Genomic DNA, 18,904 nt, shown 5'->3' on the forward strand with positions numbered 1-18,904 from the left:
ACAGCAGCCCAAATTATATATGCTCGGAAATGGACAGAGGGAACAACGCCAACGAAGGAGGAATGGCAAATGAAATTGATGGAACGTGTGGAATTAGCTAATATGAATTATAGAAAAAGAGACCAGGAAGGTGAAGTATTTAAGGAGGAGTGAAAAATGTTTGCAGAATATCTGAAAAATCATGTCAAACAGATTAAAGCATTAGCAGGGTTGGAGTAAATTCAGCAGTTTAAAGTATTTGAAGATGTAATGCAGAGGGAGAGGGGAAATTATGGAGTAATAAGAATATGCAGTTGTAATGCATTAATATCTAGAACCATGAAAGGGGGGAAGGGAAGTCAGTGACTATGATTGTCTGAGTAAGTTGAACAGAATATGAAAACTTGTAATGGAAAAAAAGCATAAAAGGAGAGACAGAAAGAGAGAGGGGGAGAATGCAGTGCCAGGGCTCTGGCACCATACTAGAGCCCTTCCTCTGTCCTGAAGCTGGTTCATCTTTTGTTTCTTATATTGTCTTTCCTTGTGCTGTGGAATTCCGATTGTAATACCAATAAAATGTAATATGAGAAATTAGATTCAATAGAAGAAACAGAAGAGGAAATAAAAATGCAATTAAACAAACATGCAGCATCTACCACAGTGCATTACAGTTGCTACAACAGATGGAAAAGGCATTAAGTGGTCCTCCAAGGCCACCAGCAATTTTCATGTGATCTGGTTTCAAGTGACACAAATGTGTGAATCAGGATAAGGCAGATTCCTATGTTCCTTTGTTCTGAGGTTTCTACAGTGCCAGGTTCAGAAACAAACCCTGTCTTCCCCTTTCTCTTCCTCTGTGAGCAGATGATGCCAGGAACAAAGTTTTCTGCCTGGGTTGTGGTCACAGCTTTGCCCTCCCGTTTTAAGCCTTAATTTGAACACGGAACACACGTTTTGTACTTCAGGCTCACCCCCCACACAGACACCCACTCACACCACCTGTCTACATAATTCATTGTTGTGTTTTATATTATCCTGAGGTGGTTTGATTCCTTTTTGTTGCCGAATGCTGTGATTTGAGTTGTTTTTCAACACTACAGTTTTAAATAGTTTTTAAAAAAGCACTCTTCCAGTTCCTCATAAACAGCAGCTTACTTGGGTCTCAACACAAAGCATTTTTACGCAAACTTCTGCTTAAAAACTTCCAAGGAAGGAGATTCTGCAACCTCCCAAGGGAGACCGTTCCCACGGTTGAACAGCTCTTTTTATCAGAAAGTTCTTTCGTAAGTCTAGTTGGAATCTCCTTATACTATATTGTACCGTATATCAAACTTGAGTCCAGGTGTTGCTGGACTAGAACTCCCATAATCCCTAGCTTGCAGGTCCAGTGGTCAGGGATGGTAGAATTGTATTTCCAAAAAAACCAGGGAGGGGAAAGTTTGAGAAACACTGGAAGATACTACATCCCCCAGAAGGCTTTGGGTCTGGATAAGAAAGACCGCTAGGCGTGGGAAGTCCCACAATGCAACAGGCTCTCTGGTAGAAGCATTTCCCGCACTGCAGGGCGCTTTGGGAGCTCATCACGGAAGAGAAGCTGCAGCTGACTCTTGTAACAGCTGAATGCGGGTGAGAAGCAAGAGAGGGAAGATACGGGTCTAAGGGTTTATCCACACTTACTCTTGAATACCCCACCCCCAAAACGGCTCTATTGTGCTCAGTTAGAGGAGCAAGCAGCAATTCAGATTTCCCCCAGTTTGGTCTTCAATCCAACCTAAAGAGCAGGTTTTTCCCTTGGAAAGGAGTGGGATAAGGGGAAAACTGCCCAAACATGTACTTTCCTATGCGGATGTGTAAAGAAAAGAGTGGGGAGAGGCTGAATTGTAGAATCAAAAGAATTGTAGAGTTAGAAGAGGATCTCAGTGTCATCTAGTTCATCCCCCTGCAATAGAGCCATTGGAATATGCAGTTGTAATGGGTAGATATCTAGAACCATGGAAAGGGGGGAGGGAAGTTGATGACTATGATTGTGTGAGTAAATTGAATGGAATATGAAAACTTGTAATGGAAAAAGCACAATTAAAAAAAATTAAAAAGAGAATGCAGTGTCAGGGCTCTAGCACCAAACCAGAGCCCTTGCTCTGCCCTCCCTGAAGAAAGATATAGTCATACCTCGGGTTAAATATGCTTCAGGTTGAGTGTTTTCAGGTTATGCTCGCCAGCAACCCGGAAGTAACGGAATGCATTACTTCCGGGTTTTGCCGCTCTTGCATGCGCAGACGCTCAAAATGACGTCACGCGCATGCGCGGAAGAGGCAAAATATGACCCGCACATGCTCAGATGCACAGTCATGGGTTACGTTCTACTCGGGATGCGAATGGGGCTCTGGAACGGATCCCGTTCACATCCAGAGATACCACTGTAATTGTAATTCTGGTTTTTCTTTAGCCTCTTATATTGTCTTTTCTTGTGCCATGGAATTCCAATTGTAATAGCAATAAAATGCAATATAAAAAATAAGATTCAAAATAAGAAATAAAAGAAGTAATTAAAATGCAATTGAACAAACATACAGCATCTGTTTTTCAACAGTCTACAGATTTAAGTTCTGTTTTTTTTAAAAAAGAACACCCTCCCAGATCCCATAAATGACAGCTTACATAGGGCTCAGCTGCAAGCATTGTTTCTCAAACTTGAGGTATTTTTGGACTACAATTCCCATCATCCCTAGCTAGCAAGACCAGTGGTCAGGAATGGTGGGAGTTTGTAGTCTAGCATTGTTTGGGTGGGTGCCTAAGTTTGATAAATACTGGAAGAGACGACATCTCCCAGAAGGCTTTGGGTCTGGATAAGAAAGAAGACAAGGACTGGGCAGCCCCAGAATGCAATGGGATTTTTCTTTCTCCCCTCAGCCCTCTTTTTCAAGGTATCTTCTTGGTGGGAAGGCGAGGACGCAGAACAAGATTGTTGTGATAAGGAAAATTAGGGGGTGTTTGCAGGGTGTCTTTAGGGAGTTTAGGGAAGAGATGCTGCAGCTGACTTGTGTAATGTTATTTATAACATATATATGAATGAGTGAGTGAATGAATGGTGCAAGGGCTCAGGTAGCATCCTAGAGCCCCTCACTCTACTTCCTTAAGCCAAATAATTATATTTATTGTGCTTCTTTTGTTTAATAGAATCATAGAATCTTTGGACTGGAAGGGGTCCCGAGGGTCATCTAGTCTAACCCCCTGCAATGCAGGAATCTCAGCTAACGCATCCATGACAGAGGGCCATCCAACCTCTGCTTAAAAACCTCCAAGGAAGGAGATTCTGCAACCTCCCGAGGGAGACCGTTCCCACGGTCAAACAGCTCTTATTATCAGAAAGTTCTTTCGTACGTCTAGTTGGAATCTCCTTATATCATATTGTACTGTATATCAAACTTTAGTCCCCAGGTGTTGTTGGACTACGACTCCCATCATTCTTTGCTTGCAGGACCAGGGACCAGGGATTATGGGAATTGTAGTCCAAAAAAACAGGAGCAAGATTGAGAAACACTGGAAGATACTACATCTCCCAGAAGGCTTTGGGTCTGGAAAAGAAAGAACGCCAGGCGTGGGAAGCCCCACAATGCAATGGGCTCTTTCTCCCCTGAGTCTCCTTATCAGGGCAGGAAGTGGAGGAGGAAAAACAAGGGGTTTGCAATAGGACTTTAGAGGGGAAAGCCTTTCTGTGAAAGCTGCACTTGGGGCAGGATGGAGGTCGCTTGAAAGGTGTCCTTTGGGAGCTCATCACAGAAGCTGCAGCTGAATTGTGTAACAGGTGAATGTGGGTGAGAAGCCGGAAAGGGAAGATAGGGGTCTAAGGGCTTATCCACACTTACTCTTGAATCCCCCCCATAAAAACTGCTCTTTCGTGCTCAGAGGAGCAAGCAGCCATTCAGATTTCCACAAGATTGGCCTTTGATCCAGCTTACCCATAAAGAGCAAGTTTTTGGGAGCTGTAGTGTAAAAACACCAGAGGACTCAAGTTTGAGAAACAATGCTTGCAGGAGAGGAGCAAGGGGGAAACTGCCCAGTCATGCGCTTTCCTAAGCAGATGTGTGAGGGAAAGAGTGGAGAGAGGCTGAATCGTACAATCAAAGAATTGTAGAGTTGGAAGGGGATCTCAGTGTCATCTAGTCCAACCCCCTGCAATGGAGCCATTGGAATATGCAGTTGTAATGGGTAGATATCTAGAACCATGGAAGGGGGGAAGGGAAGTTGATGACTATGATTGTGTGAGTAAATTGAATGGAATATGAAAACTTGTAATGGAAAAAAGCATATTTTTTAAAAGAGAATGCAGTGCCTGGGCTCTGGCATCATACCAGAGCCCTTGCTCTTCCCTCCCTGCAGCCAGATAATGGTAATTCTGGTGTTTCTTTTGCTTCTCATATTGTCTTTTCTTGTGCCATGGAATTCCAATTGTAATAGCAATAAAATGCAATATAAAAAATAAGATTCAAAATAAGAAATAAAAGAAGCTATTAAAGTGCAATTGAACAGCACCTGTTGAATACAGGTTGAATTGTTGAATTGAATACAGCACCTGTTTTTCAACACTCTACAGTTTTAAGTTCAGTTTTTTTAAAATACACCCTCCCGCATCCCATAATCAGAAATAGTACCTCGGGTTAAGAACTTTGCTTCAGGATGAGAACAGAAATCGTGCAGCAGCGCAGCGGCAGTGGGAGGCCCCATTAGCTAAAGTGGTGCTTCAGGTTAAGAACAGTTTCAGGTTAAGAACGGACCTCCGGAATGAATTAAGTACTTAACCCGAGGTACCACTGTATATGAATGAGTTGTGCAAGGGCTCGGGTAGCATCCTAGAGCCCCTCACTCTGCCTTCCTTAAGCCAAATAATTATATTACTTGTGCTTCTTTTGTTCAATAGAATAATAGAATCTTTGGATTGGAAGGGGCCCCGACGGTCATCTAGTCCAACCCCCTGCAATGCAAGAAACTCAGCTAATCCATTCAATTGTAAAAGGCAATATAAAAAATAGGATTAAAAATAAGAAATAAAAGAAGCAATTAAAGTGCAATTGAACAAACATACAGCACCTGTTCTTCAACACTCTACAGTTTTAAGTCGTGTTTTTTTAAAAAGCACCTTCCCGGATCCCATACCTAACAGCTTACCTAGGGTTCAGCTGCAAGCATTTTTTCTCACACTTGAATCCCCTGGTGTTTTTGGACTACAACTCCCATCATCCCTAGCTAGCAAGACCAGTGGTCAGGAATGATGGGTGTTTGTAGTCTAACATTGGTTGGGTGGGTACCTAAGTTTGATAAATACTGGAAGAGACTACATCTCCCAGAAGGCTTTGGGTCTGGATAAGAAAGAAGACAAGGACTGGGGAGCCTCAGAATGTAATGGGATTTAGCTTTCTCCCTCAGCCCTCCTTTTCAAGGAATCTTCTTGGTGGGAAGCAGAGGACGCAGAACAAGATTGTTGTGTTAAGGAAAAGCACATTGGACGGGTCGCTTGCAGGATGCCCTTAGGCAGTTTTGGGAAACGAAGCTGCACCCAACTCTTGTAATGTTATTTATAATGTATATATGAATGAATGAGTGAGTGGTGCAAGGGCTCGGGTAGCATCCCAGAGCCCCTCACTCTGCCTTCCTTTAGCCAGATAATTATATTTATTTTGCTTCTTTTGTTTAATAGAATCATAGAATATTTGGACTGGAAGGGGTCCCAACGGTCATCTAGTCTAACCCCCTGCAATACCGGAATCTCAGCTAACGCATCCATGACAGATGGCCATCCAACTTCTGCTTAAAAACTTCCAAGGAAGGAGATTCTGCAACCTCCCGAGGGAGACCGTTCCCACGGTTGAACAGCTCTTATTATCATAAAGTTCTTTAGTAAGTCTAGTTGGAATCTCCTTATATCTTGCTGTACTGTATATCAAACTTGAGTCCCCCGTTATTGTTGGACTACAGCTCCCATAATCCTTTGCTTGCAGGACCAGTGGTAAAGAATGATGAGACTTTGTAGGGTGGGTACCCAAATTTGAGAAACACTGGAAGAAACTACATCTCCCAGAAGGCTTTGGGTCTGGGTAAGAAAGAAGGCTTAAGAAGCCCCACAGTGCAATGCACTTTTACTTTCTCCCATCAGCCCTCAGGTACTCTTCTTGGCAGGAAGGGGAAGAGGCGGAACAGGATTGCTGTGATAAGGAAAAGCACATTGGAGCAAGACAGAGGTCACTTGCAGGGTTTCCTGTGGGAGCTTATCACAGAAGAGAAGCTGCAGCTGACTCATGTAATGTGTGAATGTGGGTGAGAAGTAGGAGAGGGGAGGTATGCGTCTAAGAGCTTATCCACACTATTGGCCCCCACCTAACCTCCAAAACTGCTCTTTCCTGCTCAGTTAGAGGAGCAAGCGGCAATTCAGATTTCCCCCAGACTGACCTTTGATCCAGCCTATCCCTGAAGAGCAATTTTTTCCCTTGGAAAGCAGCGGAGCAAGGGGAAAACTGCCCAGACATGTGCTTTCCTAAGCAGATGTGTGAGGGAAAGATCAGGGAGTGGTAGAATTAGAGAGTACGGAATCTGGAAAGGGGGAAGGGAAGTCGATGACCATGACTGTGTGAGTAAATTGAATAGAATATGAAAACTTGTAATGAAAAAAAAAGCATAAATATATATATATTAAGATAATATATATATTAAGAGAATGCTGTGCCAGGGCTCTGGCACCATACCAGAGCCCTTGCTCTTCCCTCCCCGAAGCCAGATAATTGTAATTTTGCTGTTTCTTTTGCTTCTTATATTGGCCTTTGATCCAACCTATCCTAAAGAGCAAGTTTTCCCCTGGAAAGGAGTGGGGCAAGGCAGAAACTGCTCAGACACATGCTTTCCTAAGCGGATGTGTGAGGGAAAGAGCAGGGAGTGGTAGAATTAGAGAGTATGGAATCTGGAAGGGGGAAGGGAAGTCGATGACCATGATTGTGTGAGTGAATCAATGGAATACGAAAGCTTGTAATGAAAAAGGCACAAATAATTGTGTGTGTAGATAGATAGATATATAGATAGATAGGGCGTTGCCAGGGCTCTGGCACCATCCCAGAGCCCTCGCTCCGCCCTCCCGAAGTCAGATGATTGCATTTCTGGGGTTTTTTGTTTGTGTCCTATTTTGTATTTTCTTTGGCCATAGTAGTGCCAAATTCAGCTAAATCATACATTACAACCTCTGCTTGAAAACCTTCATGGAAAGTGAGGTGTGTATGTGAGAGTAAAGGGGGAGGTGTATGAAAAGGGAAGATACGGGTCTAAGGGCTTATTCACACTTACTATTGAATCCCCCCATAAAAACTGCTCTTTCGTGCTCAGAGGAGCAAGCAGCCATTCGGATTTTCCCCAGATTGGCCTTTGATCCAGCTTACCCATAAAGAGCAAGTTTTTGGGAGTTGTAGTGTAAAAACACCAGGAGACTCAAGTTTGAGAAACAATGCTTGCAGGAGAGGAGCAAGGGGGAAACTGCCCAGTCATGCGCTTTCCTAAGCAGATGTGTGAGGGAAAGAGTGGGGAGAGGCTGAATTGTACAATCAAAGAATTGTAGAGTTGGAAGGGGATCTCAGTGTCATCTAGTCCAACCCCCTGCAATGGAGCCATTGGAATATGCAGTTGTAATGGGTAGATATCTAGAACCATGGAAGCGGGGGAGGGAAGTTGAGGACTATGATTGTGTGAGTAAATTGAATGGAATATGAAAACTTGTAATGGAAAAAAGCATATTTTTTTTAAGAGAATGCAGTGCCTGGGCTCTGGCATCATACCAGAGCCCTTGCTCTTCCCTCCCCGAAGCCAGATAATGGTAATTATGGTGTTTCTTTTGCTTCTTATATTGTCTTTTCTTGTGCCATGGAATTCCAATTGTAATAGCAATAAAATGCAATATAAAAAATAAGATTCAAAATAAGAAATAAAAGAAGCAATTAAAGTGCAATTGAACAAACATACAGCACCTGTTTTTCAACACTCTACAGTTTTAAGTTCAGTTTTTTAAAAATACACCATCCCGCATCCCATAATCAGAAATAGTACCTCGGGTTAAGAACTTTGCTTCAGGATGAGAACAGAAATCGTGCAGCAGCGAGGCAGCAGTGGGAGGCCCAATTAGCTAAAGTGGTGCTTCAGGTTAAGAACAGCTTCAGGTTAAGAACGGACCTCCGGAATGAATTAAGTACTTAACCCAAGGTACCACTGTATATGAATGAGTTGTGCAAGGGCTCGGGTAGCATCCTAGAGCCCCTCACTCTGCCTTCCTTAAGCCAAATAATTATATTTCTTGTGCTTCTTTTGTTTAATAGAATAATAGAATCTTTGGATTGGAAGGGGCCCCGACGGTCATCTAGTCCAACCCCCTGCAATGCAAGAAACTCAGCTAACCCATTCAATTGTAAAAGGCAATATAAAAAATAGGATTAAAAATAAGAAATAAAAGAAGCAATTAAAGTGCAATTGAACAAACATACAGCACCTGTTCTTCAACACTCTACAGTTTTAAGTTGTGTATTTTTAAAAAAGCACCTTCCCGGATCCCATACCTAACAGCTTACCTAGGGTTCAGCTGCAAGCATTTTTTCTCAAACTTGAATCCCCTGGTGTTTTTGGACTACAACTCCCATCATCCCTAGCTAGCAAGACCAGTGGTCAGGAATGATGGGTGTTTGTAGTCTAACATTGGTTGGGTGGGTACCTAAGTTTGATATATACTGGAAGAGACTACATCTCCCAGAAGGCTTTGGGTCTGGATAAGAAAGAAGACAAGGACTGGGGAGCCCCAGAATTCAATGGGATTGTGCTTTCTCCCTCAGCCCTCCTTTTCAAGGAATCTTCTTGGTGGGAAGGAGAGGACGCAGAACAAGATTGTTGTAATAAGGAAAAGCACATTGGACGGGTCGCTTGCAGGATGCCCTTAGGCAGTTTTGGGAAACAAAGCTGCAGCCAACTCTTGTAATGTTATTTATAATGTATATATGAATGAATGAGTGGTGCAAGGGCTCGGGTAGCATCCCAGAGCCCCTCACTCTGCCTTCCTTTAGCCAGATAATTATATTTATTGTGCTGCTTTTGTTTAATAGAATCATAGAATATTTGGACTGGAAGGGGTCCCAACAGTCATCTAGTCTAACCCCCTGCAATGCAGGAATCTCAGCTAACGCATCCATGAGAGATGGCCATCCAACTTCTGCTTAAAAACTTCCAAGGAAGGAGATTCTGCAACCTCCCGAGGGAGACCGTTCCCACGGTTGAACAGCTCTTATTATCAGAAAGTTCTTTCGTAAGTCTAGTTGGAATCTCCTTATATCGTGCTGTACTGTATATCAAACTTGAGTCCCCCGTTATTGTTGGACTACAGCTACCATAATCCTTTGCTTGCAGAACCAGTGGTAAAGAATGATGAGACTTTGTAGGGTGGGTACCCAAATTTGAGAAACACTGGAAGAAACTACATCTCCCAGAAGGCTTTGGGTCTGGGTAAGAAAGAAGGCTTAAGAAGCCCCACAGTGCAATGCACTTTTACTTTCTCCCATCAGCCCTCAGGTACTTTTCTTGGCAGGAAGGGGAAGAGGCGGAACAGGATTGCTGTGATAAGGAAAAGCACATTGGAGCAAGACAGAGGTCACTTGCAGGGTTTCCTGTGGGAGCTTATTACAGAAGAGGAGCTGCAGCTGACTCATGTAATGTGTGAATGTGGGTGAGAAGTAGGAGAGGGGAGGTATGCGTCTAAGAGCTTATCCACACTATTGGCCCCCACCTAACCTCCAAAACTGCTCTTTCCTGCTCAGTTAGAGGAGCAAGCGGCAATTCAGATTTCCCCCAGACTGACCTTTGATCCAGCCTATCCCTGAAGAGCAAGTTTTTCCCTTGGAAAGCAGCGGAGCAAGGGGAAAACTGCCCAGACATGTGCTTTCCTAAGCAGATGTGTGAGGGAAAGAGCAGGGAGTGGTAGAATTAGAGAGTACGGAATCTGGAAGGGGGAAGGGAAGTCGATGACCATGACTGTGTGAGTAAATTGAATAGAATATGAAAACTTGTAATAAAAAAAGCATAAATATATATATATTAAGATAATATATATATTAAGAGAATGCAGTGCCAGGGCTCTGGCCCCGTACCAGAGCCCTTGCTCTTCCCTCCCCGAAGCCAGATAATTGTAATTCTGGTGTTTCTTTTGCTTTTTATATTGGCCTTTGATCCAACCTATCCTAAAGAGCAAGTTTTCCCCTGGAAAGGAGTGGGGCAAGGCAGAAACTGCTCAGACACATGCTTTCCTAAGCGGATGTGTGAGGGAAAGAGCAGGGAGTGGTAGAATTAGAGAGTACGGAATCTGGAAGGGGGAAGGGAAGTCGATGACCATGGTTGTGTGAGTAAATCAATGGAATACGAAAGCTTGTAATGAAAAAGGCACAAATAATTGTGTGTGTAGATAGATAGATAGATATATAGATAGATAGGGCGTTGCCAGGGCTCTGGTACCATCCCAGAGCCCTTACTCCACCCTCCCGAAGTCAGATGATTGCATTTCTGGGTTTTTTTGTTTGTGTCCTATTTTGTATTTTCTTTTGCCATAGTAGTGCCAAATTCAGCTAAATCATACATTACAACCTCTGCTTGAAAACCTTCATGGAAAGTGAGGTGTGTATGTGAGAGTAAAGGGGGAGGTGAAGTCCCCTTGGACGTTTGTTCCTAAAATCGGTGGATGCTCTATTAGACTGCAGCAGTATCATTGGAAATAATTGTATCAAAATAAGTGGATCAAAATTGGCTTACTTAAATTGCTGGTTGGTAAAATCAAAAACTTATTAGGATACCATTTACAAGAGGGCCCCCGAGATTTTGACTGCCATGGGGCCTCCACAGGGTTTAATCCTGCACTGGTGGTGGCAGGAAAACAATAGGGATTTTCAGGACATAACAGACTTCCCATAAGAAGCTTCTGGTTGTGCAGGGTGGTGGGTAGATTGGCAGACAGGATTGTTGGGTTGCCATGGATCTGGAACTCCCTGGAAATAGCCAGGATCCGGCTGTCAGAAATGGTGTCCGGGTGGAAATTGCTGTAATGTCCGGAAAAATCCAGAAGTACAGCAACCCATGTCAGAAGTGTAGAATTTGGTGAATTTCCATGGGAAAAAAAGCTCAAAAACTTGTGTCTGGATTTTTACTTTTTGAAATATGGCAACCCTAACGATTGGTGAGACACACAATGGTCCGAACAAGTTGAAACAAGAGTGTTTTGAGAGAGGAGGAGAAACTTCACCTTTTCCACTAAACTTCACCCTTTCCACTAAAATTATGCCATGCATAATTTTATAAATTTCTATCGTGTCACCTCTCACTTTGCTTTTCTGAAAAGCCCCAAATGCTTTTTGATGTGCGGTGACCTGTATTATTCCAAATGCTGTTGGACCATAGATTTGTATAATGGCACTATGATATTGTATGGAGAATTTGCCTTTTTCAGACTCCGTACACACACTGGGCCAAAATCTTTGAGCTGTTCACTATGACCCCAAGGTCTTCTTGCTGGTCAGTCAAATGCCAGTAGGTTTCCGAGCACAATTCAAAGTGTTGGTGCAATTCAAAATGTTCGGCGCCTGCCCTCCCATCAGATGTCAAGAAAATAAACAACTATCTGACTTTGAGAACACATCTGAAGGTAGCCCTGTTTAGGGAAGTTTTTAAAGTTTGATATTTTCTTGTGCTTTTAATTCTGTTGGGAGCCACCCAGAGTGGCTGGGGAAATCCAGCCAGATGGGTGGGGTATAAGTATATTATTATTATTATTATTATTATTATTAATCCCATAGGCGAATGAGAGGCCACTACTGAAAGTTCTATTTTCATACAGGGTGGTAAAAAGAGGCGGCCCCACATCCATCGTGATCCTCCGCCAAGCCGTCAGTTGAAAGCCAAGAAGAACGATGCAGAAGTGCCTTTCCCTGGGAGCGATGTTATTGCTGGAGCACTCCTACTGTCGCCCAGCCAGTCCAGGTAGGTCAGCGACTAAATGGTTTTCACATGCGTATGCCCTGTGGAATACCTTCCCATCAGATGTCAAGGAAATAAGCAGCTATCTGACTTTTAGAAGACATCTGAAGGCAGCCCTGTGTAGGGAAGTTTTTAATGTTTGAAGTTTTATTTTGCTTTTAGTCCTCTGTTGGGAGCCTCCCAGAGTGGCTGGGGAAACCCACCCTGTTGGGCACGGTATAAGTACCGTATTTTTCGCTCTATAGGACGCACTTTTTCCCCTTCAAAAATGAAGGGGAAATGTGTGTGCGTCCAATGGAGCGAAGACGCCATAGCCGCGACCCCCTCCCGGCTGGAGAGGTGACGTGCGGCTACGGCAGGAGCCTCTATAGCTGTGTGTCACCTCTCCAGCCGGGAGAGCGCATGCGGGGCTAAAGAAGCCCCCCGCGACCCTCTCCCAGCTGGAGAAGTGACCCGCAACTATGGCAGCAGCCTCTCCGCTGCGCCTTTCCGCTGCGCCCTGACCTGCTTTTGGGGGCTGGTGGTGGGCTTCTCCCCGCCAGCCCCAAAGAGCAGGTCGAAAGGAACCTGAAGCCCACCACCTCTCGCTCTCCAGGCTTCCAAGGTAGCCGCCTGAACGGCACCTTGTTTTAGAGCGGGAAAACAAGAGGGGGGAAATTCTCCCCCTCTCTGCGCAGCGCCTCCTGCCGCTTCGCTGAAGGGGCGTTGGGCAGAGAGGGGGAGATTTTTTTTTTCTTGTTCTCCCCCCTCTAAAACAAGGTGCGTCCTATTGTCCGGTGCGTCCTATGGTGCGAAAAATACAGTAATAAATTTGTTGTTGTTGTTGTTAAAGAGGAATCCAGAGGTCATTGTGCACCGGGGAATCTTCTGGAAAGAAGAAATAAGGAGCAATTTATGCAGACAGTGACATTATGCCAGACTGTGCCAGAGGAGAGTGTCACACTCACCAAAGGCAGGTTAAGGGGAACACCAAGCCAAGAGGGAGCCGCTGGGGGCACCACAACAATGAGGAACATTGGAAGGGGAGAGTTGTTTGGGGCACCGAATTTCGGCGTTTCACGGAGCGGTGTTGAAATTTCAAAGCCCAAAGTCCGCCATGCACTCACACCTTCCTTGTATGGCTCAATGTAGCTTTCAAGGTGTGGCGTGGGATTGTAACAACCTATCACTACCTCATGACAAGGTTTAATAATAATAATAATAATAATAATAATAATAATAATAATATAATTTATATCCCGCCCTCCCGAGCCGAAGCCGGGCTCAGAGCAGCTAACAACAATAAAAGTAACACAGCATTCTAAAAACAATTCATTCTAAAATCAATTCAAAATCAAATTAATGGCAACCATTGGGCTAGAGTTCTGTGAGGATTACCAAAGGAGGAGGTCAGACTTTGCCTTGGCCAAAGGCCTGGTGGAACAGCTCTGTCTTGCAGGCCCTGCGGAAAGATGTCAAGTCCCGCAGGGCCCTAGTCTCTTGTGACAGAGCGTTCCACCAAGTCGGGGCCACAGCTGAAAAAAGCTGTGTTTGGAAAAGTTTGGAAGTTTAGTCACCTTCGTGGAATGCCAGCGAGAAACATCAAAAATGCTGCTGGGAACTTGACCCCAATGATAAGGTGATCTGGATGGCAGCCTTGCACATCCTCACTTGCACATCCTGAAAAGCCACTTCTGAGAGGGAGAGACTTCATCAGGCCAGGCCTTCCACCTGCCTTGTCCCATCCTCCAGTCTCTGCTTCTCAATTTCTTTATTCTACAGTGGTGCCCCGCAAGACGAACGCCTCACAAGACGGAAAACCCGCTAGACGAAAGGGTTTTCCGTTTTGGAGGCGCTTTGCAAAACAAATTTCCCTATGGGCTTGCTTCGCAAGACGAAAATGTCTTGCGAGTTCCTGCGGGGTTTTTCCCCCCTTCCCCCCCTTTTCCTAAGCCGCTAAGCCGCTTATCAGCTGATCGCTAAAAGCCACTAGACCGCTAATAGCGCTAATCCGCTAAGCTGTCAATGGGCTTGCTTCGCAAGATGAAAAAACCGCTAGACGAAGAGCCTCACGGAACGGATTAATTTCGTCTTGCGAGGCACCACTGTATTATGTTATGCACTGTGGCTTGCTGTTGTGTTAATGATTGTAGCTTGGAAGTTATTTATTGTAATTGTTAAGAGTGGGTTTCTTTTAATTTTTATATGCTGATATTTAATATTTAATATTATTTTATACTATTATATTTTATAATATTATAATAATTTTTAATTTTTTCATACTATTATCATATTTAATATTATTTTATACTATTCTAGTGATTGTTGAATGCTAATTTATTTGATGTGGGTTGCTTATTTTAAAGTTATGTTTTATTATCACATTAGATTGTTATGGTGTACGTTCTTTGTTTCTTCAGCTTGTAAACCGCCTTGGGTATCGTAAGACAGAAAGACAGATGACTAAAGTGAGGCCACTTTGTGTGGAGAACAGAGAGGCTGTGGGCCTACCCCTGGCTACACTTAATGTAAATTATGGGGGGTTGTGAGAGCTTTCACAGGTTCAGGCTTCATATCTTGCATATCATAGAACAACCATTATTCAGTTTGTATTGTGTGGTTCCTTCTCTTCCAGACTCAGACTAACTTTCTACCCTTCTCTCTCTCTAAGCAGATGACACCAGCAGAAATTATACCTGCCCAATCTGTGGCGAGAGCTTTGCCTCCACGTGGGCTCTTGACAGACACCAGAGAATCCACACAGGAGAGAAGGCCCAGAACGGCAGTGAGAGTGGGGAATGTTTTGGTCAGAGTTCAGGGCTTTTGAGCCACCCAAGTATCCGCCAAAGAGAAAAACCCCATAAGTGTGCAGAGTGTGGGGAAGCGTTTTCTCATCGATCCGTCCTTGTGCTCCATCGGAAGGTCCATGCAGCAGACAACTCCTATCACTGTCGGAAGTGTGGAGAGAAACATTCCCCACTCTCGGATTTTGTGAAGCATCTCAGAGCCCACGCAAGAATAAAACCGTACAAATGCTTGGAGTGTGGGAAATGTTTCCCTCAGGAATTGCAGCTTTCTGAACACCAGAGAGTCCACACAGGAGATAAACGACACAAATACTTACAGTCTGAGACGAGCTTTTCTAGACGGCGGCAACTGGTGAGACGTCAGCAGATCTATAAGGGGGGTAAACCCTATAAGTGCATGAAATGTGGCAAATCGTTTGCTCAGCACACTGTCCTTGTGATCCATCGGAAGGGCCACTCGGGAAATAAACCATATAAATGCTTGGAGTGTGGGGGAAATTTCCCTAGCCGATCAGTTTTTGTGAAACATCAGAGAATCCACACAGGGCCCCACAGATGTGATGGGTGCAGGAAAAGTTTTCTCTGGAGATCACAGCTTCTTGTACACCAGAAAATCCCCACAGGACAGAAATGCCACAAATGCAGTGATTGTGAGTCATCCTTCTCTTGTAGGCCACAACTTGTTATTCATCAGCGAACCCATTCAGGAGAGAAGCCTCATATGTGCTTGGAGTGTGGGAAACGCTTCCCCACAAAATCAGATCTTGTTCAACACCAGATAATCCACTCAGAAAAGAAACCCTATAAATGCACAGTGTGTGGGAAATGTTTTCTTGATAAATCTGCCCTTTTGAGCCATCAGACGGATCACAGTGGAGAGAGGCCACATAAATGTGCGGAGTGTGGGGAAAGGTTTGTTTCGCCGTCAGAACTTGAAATCCATCAGGGAATCCACACAGGAGAGAAACCCTACAAATGCAGGGAATGTGGAAAATGCTTTGCCGGCCTAGCAGACCTTGATGAACACCAGAGAGTGCACACAATAAAGGGGCCTTATGAATGTAGAGATTGTGGGAAATGTTTTTCTACTTCATCACATCTTAATAGACATAAGAAAGCCCACCCAGGGAAGCCATATATGTGTTTGGACTGTGGAATGATATTTTCTCATTCACATACCCTTAAGGGACATCAGAAAAAGCATACAGTAAATAGATGCCATGAATGCTTGGAATGTGGGAAATGTTTTTCTAGGAGAGAAGGTCTTGTGACTCATCAGAGAATCCACACAGGGGAGAAGCCCTACAAATGCTCAGAGTGTGGGAAATGCTTTTCAAGGAGAGACAGTCTTGTAAAACATCGGAGAGTCCACACAGGTGTGATATCCTATAAATGCACAGAGTGTGAGGAATGTTTTACCAGCGAATCACAATTTATCATCCATCAGAAAAGCCATGCAGGAAAGAAACCCTACAAATGCACGGAATGTGGAAAAGTCTTTACCAAGAGTAATAACCTTCGTAGACACGAGAGAAATCATATTAATTTGGAACCCTACAAATGCGTGGAATGTCGAAAACACTTTACCAGCCTAGCAGACCTTGATGAACACCAGAGAGTGCACATAGGAGAGGGGCCTTATAAATGTGAAGATTGTGGGAAATGTTTTTCTGTTTCAGCACGTCTTATGAGACATAAGAGAATTCACCCAAGAAAGCCATATAAATGTTTGGACTGTGGAATGATATTTTCTCATTCACATACCCTTAAGGGGCACCAGAAAAAGCATACAGTAAATAGATGCCATGAATGCTTGGAATGTGGGAAATGTTTTTCTAGGAAACACTGTCTTGTGCTTCATCAGAGAACCCACACGGGGGAGAAGCCCTACAAATGCTCAGAGTGTGGGAAATTCTTTTCGAGAAGAGACGGTCTTCTGAAACATCAGAGAATCCACACAGGAAAGATTGTCTATAAATGCACAGAGTGTGAGGAATGTTTTACTAGCGAATGGCGGCTTATGATCCATCAGAAAAGCCATGCAGGAGATAAACCCTACAAATGCATGGAGTGTGGAAAATTATTTACCAAGAGTAAGAACCTTCGTAGACACGAGAGAAATCATAATAAATCGGAACCTTAGTAAGCATATCTCATAATCCCTTGGACAATCAATACAGGAGACAAGCCCTACAAATGTTTGGAGTGTGAAAAATGCTTTTCTGAAAAGTTGGAGCTTCTTATACCCAAGAGAGTCCACACAGGAGAGAGGCCTTACCAGTGTGTAGAGTGTGGGAAATGTTTCTCACAGAGAAACCTTAAAAAACACCAGAGACTCCGTAAAGAATAGAAAGCATATAAATGTTGGGAGTGCAAGAAATGTTATTTAAATAAGATTTTCTTACAGATTTTTAATAATACAATAAGATAAAAGAAACAAATCTAAATAAAAAACAGAAACAAAGAGAGATGGATAAGAGAAAATACCAAAGGAAAACAACAATATAGAAGAAAAGAAAAGAGAAAACGACTTATGATTCTCCCGCCTGTCTGTTACATAAAATAAATTATTAAAAATATTCACCCTAGAATGACATCCAACAGATCTACTTTCTGTTAGGTAATATTTTCCCAGTCTTCTATTCCAAATGTATCTGATTAGTTCATATTCCTTTATAAACAAAAAGTCCAAAGGAGGTTCTCTAATTATTGCTATTAATAAATTTCAGCAATCATTTTCCTCTAAACAAACATATGAACTTTACCTCTATTAACTTCAACCATTCCTCCATAGTAAATGTTAAAATATCTTTCCATCTTTGTCCACACAAGAGTTTATTCTATTTATATATTAAAATAGTATGCCACAATCCTTTTTTTTATTGTGTATTCATTAACTGAATTTCCAGGTTGTAGACAGAGACCTTTCTCTCTCAACTCTCTCTCTCTGCTGGCTCAGGGTGTCTCTTAATTTCTCCATCCATGGCTTCATTCCAGTCCTCCGACATCACAACAATTATACTTTTTCATTCCTCACCTCTGCGAAGAGCTTTTCCATTTTCTGGCAACCCTTTATCGAAATTGCTCCCTGAAGTCTCTGTGTCCTCTTTGTTTCCATTTTCCATTTCATCCTTCTCTCTCTCTCTCTCTCTCTCTCTCTCTCTCAGTTCTTATTTGATTTTTCAAATACAGATTTACAACAAAACCAAATACATTTCCATATATAGAGTTTTCTCCGAATCTTGAGACACCCCCATCCCCTCCATGGGTCCTAATGTCAGCGTTTTCAACTGCTTATTATTATCAAATCTATATTATCCATCGAATTTGTTACATTACAAGTGAGATTAAAATCCTGCTAATGTTTTCGTCTGCTTACGGTAGTCTCCTAAATAAATTATAAATTTTCCCCATTCTTTCTTGAAGTTTTTGTCTTCTTGGTTCCTGAACTTTCCAGTCAGTTTTGCCATTTTGGCGTTGTCCAACAGCTTGATTTACCATTCTTCTCTGGGCGGGATTTTGTCTTCGTTCCACCTCTAGCCTAGGAGCAACCGTGTGGCTCTTGTCACATGCATAAAAGGTTTTCCTGCTAATAAAAAAGCTTCTGGTTTTTTTTATATATACAAAAGTTATTTTAAACATTTTTTTTAATTCATTATATATCATCACCCAGAAAGCTTTTATTACCTCGCACAGCCACCACATATGATAAAAGGTACCTTCTTTCTCTTTACATTTCCAGCAGGTATTTGTAATGGTTCTATACATTGTTGCTAGCTTACTAGGAGTCAACTACCACCGGTACATCATTTTAATATAGTTTTCTTTCAGCCCTAAATTTCAAATCCGTTTTCCATAACTTTTCCCAACCTGCAATCTGAATGTTGTGCCCCAAGTCCTTTGCTCAGTGTATCATTACAGATTTGACCTGTTCGTCTCTTGTGTGCCATTCCAAGAGCAATCTGTACAAAATATATATACAAAAATGTAGCATTTCATCCTTCTCTAGTCCGCTTTCATTCCCCATTTCATTAAACTCAGCTCTAATCATTTTTCTTTGCTCATCAAGGAGGATGCCAACAGTCACTGGAATGCCCAATGACATGTTT

The 18,904-nt window shown here is 43.0% G+C and overlaps 1 protein-coding gene across 1 annotated transcript; it reads left to right on the forward strand.

Annotated features, from left to right (window-relative positions):
* Positions 1 to 1,492: 1,492 nt before the first annotated feature.
* On the forward strand, positions 1,493 to 17,665 carry LOC309364445 (uncharacterized protein). The gene is made up of 6 exons (XM_081901754.1): positions 1,493 to 1,605; positions 3,157 to 3,356; positions 5,976 to 6,291; positions 9,099 to 9,298; positions 11,870 to 12,012; positions 14,663 to 17,665. The coding sequence occupies exons 5-6, from the start codon at positions 11,943 to 11,945 to the stop codon at positions 16,936 to 16,938; spliced, it is 2,346 nt and encodes a 781-aa protein (XP_081757880.1). The 5' UTR covers positions 1,493 to 1,605; positions 3,157 to 3,356; positions 5,976 to 6,291; positions 9,099 to 9,298; positions 11,870 to 11,942; the 3' UTR covers positions 16,939 to 17,665.
* The last annotated feature ends 1,239 nt before the right edge of the window (positions 17,666 to 18,904 follow it).

This window comes from Podarcis melisellensis (genome assembly GCF_964234715.1).
Source record: "Podarcis melisellensis genome assembly, chromosome: 2".
NCBI classification, from domain to species: domain Eukaryota; kingdom Metazoa; phylum Chordata; class Lepidosauria; order Squamata; family Lacertidae; genus Podarcis; species Podarcis melisellensis.